Below are 2,701 nucleotides of genomic sequence, written 5' to 3'. Positions count from 1 at the left end.
GGCACCCCCTGGGGGTGCACCAGAGATTTCAGGGGGTGCACGGAATTTTGTTTGTGTTGAGGTTGCGACCAAAATTCTGCTTCCAAACATTATACCTAGGCCAAATCAAGACCAAATTAAAATATGTTTTGGACCTAATGTAAAGTCACAGTATTGATTAATGTCTAAAGCAAGAATCATTGTAATTATTCACTTAAATCATTTGTAATGCATATACATGTGTAGACGTTTGGGTTGGGGGTGCGCGGCTTGTCTTGGGCACAGGTTAGGGGGTGCTTCAAGAAAAAAGGTTAAACAAAAAAACTTCTGCTTCAACAAAAAAATGAAAATGAAAGCAAAAAACTTGATAGGCCTACGACTGAAAGTCAGCAACAGCCCTTCCATAGACATAATACAACTTACTGTGCATCTTGTATAGAAAACTGCATTGTTAGTGGCTAATTATTTATTATATGAAAGGTTACCTGAAGAAGGTTGGCTGACCGAAAGCTTGTATTTAAGTGACTTGCTGGTGGAATGGACACTATGCAGGATCTTTCTTACACTCAGGGCTCTGAATTAACACTAGCCAACCGGCCAAATGCTGCTAAAAATTTCAGTTAGGCTGGTAGAAAAGACAAACTTACCAGCCACTTCGACCCATTAGTGAGTGTGTGTTTGGCTAGTAAGATTAACCTCTACAAACCATTTTGGCTGGTGAGAAAAGTTAGAAAAGTTCATTTAGAGCCATGCTTACACTTGAATGACAACCTCACTGGTGTAATATCCTATGCACCTTTCCAACTGCTACAGTGGTGTGCAAAAGAAGTGCCCTGTTTTTACTGTTAAATAGTGAAATGACAGAGGTGTGCACATAGCATTAAACTCATAGCGTAAACTACTCACCACTGTAACAAACAAACTGTCTGCGGTTTTCACAGTCTCGCCGGTACCAGCCTCCTCCATTGGCAACATCTGCTGCTACACAAAGGCCTGCACCAGAGGATGTTGGGGACCTGAAGTAAAAAGGAGATCGTGCTTTTGCAATTGCAGCTCCACGCCTCGGACGGTTTACCTGCCGATATCAGATCTGCGCCCACGACTGCTGCTTTTAAATTTAGACTGAAAACCCACCTATAGCCTATAAATTGGCCTCTTTGATCTTCATCTCTTTTATCTTGCTTTTTGATTGCATGTTTTGGCCTTTGCCGCTTAGTTTTTAGCTTCTTCTTTCCTTTAAGACACTGCTTTTAACATTTTTATGTATCTAAATTGCTCTTAGCACACTTTATGTAGACTACCATCAATCAATCGTATCAGTGTTGCAACTGTACACTGCGTGCAGATGGTTTTTCCCGTCTATTGGAATGCCTCTAAAATAAGATGCTTTATTGTTTTTTTTTTCTCCAGCCAGTCACTATACAGCACTTTCGGCAGTTTTGCACTGTTTTAAATGTGCTTTATAAATTAAAAAAATACTTAGTTACCAGTTTTGGAAAGACCACACACTCTGATCCGACCACTTCCACGGAGGACAGTCTTTGTGGAGGCCGATCCAGCTCCGTTCTTTGTTGGTCAGGTCAATGAGCTGCTGGTTTTCATGAGAATTTTTCACACTAGCCAAATCTGTAAAGTGTGTTCTGCAGTAGCTTTGGGCCTCTGTCCAGGTCATCGTTTTTTCAACCATTACATAGCGATCGGAATTTTCTGTTGAGAATTTTGACAATGTCAATATAAGATGGCAGACCACAAGACCTGTGTTGTTATCATTCCAAATGAATGTACATGTTTCGTCACATTACACATACAGTTTCAAAAGCAGGAGTTAATAACTAACTAGTAAGGAAGAATCGTGTATTTGGATCATTCAATGGTCAAGATTGGATGGACGGATTTGTCAATGTGTAAATGTGAATGCAACTTGTTTACCCCTCCCCCGAACCCCCTAGTCCAATCCCTCAACATTGGGTTCCATGAAAGGCAGGCACTATGTAAAACTAAGTTGTTGTTGTTTTTATTACTTACACTTACTTACCGTTGTAACAAATGAAATTCAGGTCGGTATTGCATGGTCTATCATTCCAATATGTACCTGTAATCGATGCACAACACTCCCAATTATTCATGTAGTTATTAGGCTCCCCCTCACCCCAGTCCCTGAACGCCGCCTCTCCCTCCCCATAAAACCCACTCCGGTTCAGTGACCACTTCCAGGAGTCCAGATCATCCATGTCACCCCGGAGACCAATCCAGACCTCAGTGTCGTCCCCACGGTCTCGGGCCAGCTGAGTAAGCCTGTCCATATCCTCCTGACTCTCGACGGAGGCCAGGTCTGTGAACGTCCCTCTGCAGTACGACTGGGCATCTGTCCAGCTCTTCCTCTCTGACACCAAATGATACTGATGACGAGGACTGGACGCCATGCAGGGCCAAGTCACTGTCAAGATTAATTAATGTGTCAGTGCTGACAGAAAATGAAAAACATGGGTGACACTAGTTTTAGCATTGTACTAACTTGAAAAATACAAGTACAGTATAGTACAGTATCTTACGTAGTTAGTCATAAGTAATGTCGCACAGCACCACTGTGGTGTTAGGCAGTCCTGGGGCCAGGGTGTGCTACATCCCCTATAGAAATCTGAATATAAAGTATAACGTGAAAAAAATATTGACCTGTTTTCCATTAAGTGTGCCAACCCAAAAAAAAACAAAAAAAACCATC

At 42.0% G+C, this 2,701-nt stretch overlaps 1 protein-coding gene across 1 annotated transcript; it reads right to left on the bottom strand.

The window, feature by feature from the left end:
• Positions 1–960: 960 nt before the first annotated feature.
• On the bottom strand, positions 961–2,402 carry LOC134444929 (snaclec subunit B-like). Its single transcript, XM_063194106.1, has 2 exons — positions 2,129–2,402; positions 961–995 (listed from the first exon to the last, which is right to left on the bottom strand). The coding sequence occupies exons 1-2, from the start codon at positions 2,400–2,402 to the stop codon at positions 961–963; spliced, it is 309 nt and encodes a 102-aa protein (XP_063050176.1).
• Between the last annotated feature and the right edge of the window lie 299 nt (positions 2,403–2,701).

This window comes from Engraulis encrasicolus, chromosome 3, assembly GCF_034702125.1.
Source record: "Engraulis encrasicolus isolate BLACKSEA-1 chromosome 3, IST_EnEncr_1.0, whole genome shotgun sequence".
Taxonomy (NCBI): domain Eukaryota; kingdom Metazoa; phylum Chordata; class Actinopteri; order Clupeiformes; family Engraulidae; genus Engraulis; species Engraulis encrasicolus.
The sequence above is the reverse complement of the archived record's forward strand: the minus strand, read 5'-3'. Positions and strand labels throughout refer to the sequence as shown.

Coding starts and splice junctions, on each gene's coding strand:
- LOC134444929 (XM_063194106.1), bottom strand. CDS start 2,402: ATGGCGTCCAGTCCTCGTCATCAGTATCATTTGGTGTCAGAGAGGAAG. Junction 996..2,128: donor GGCGGCGTTCAGGGACTGGG/GTGAGGGGGAGC, acceptor TTTTTACTTCAG/GTCCCCAACATCCTCTGGTG.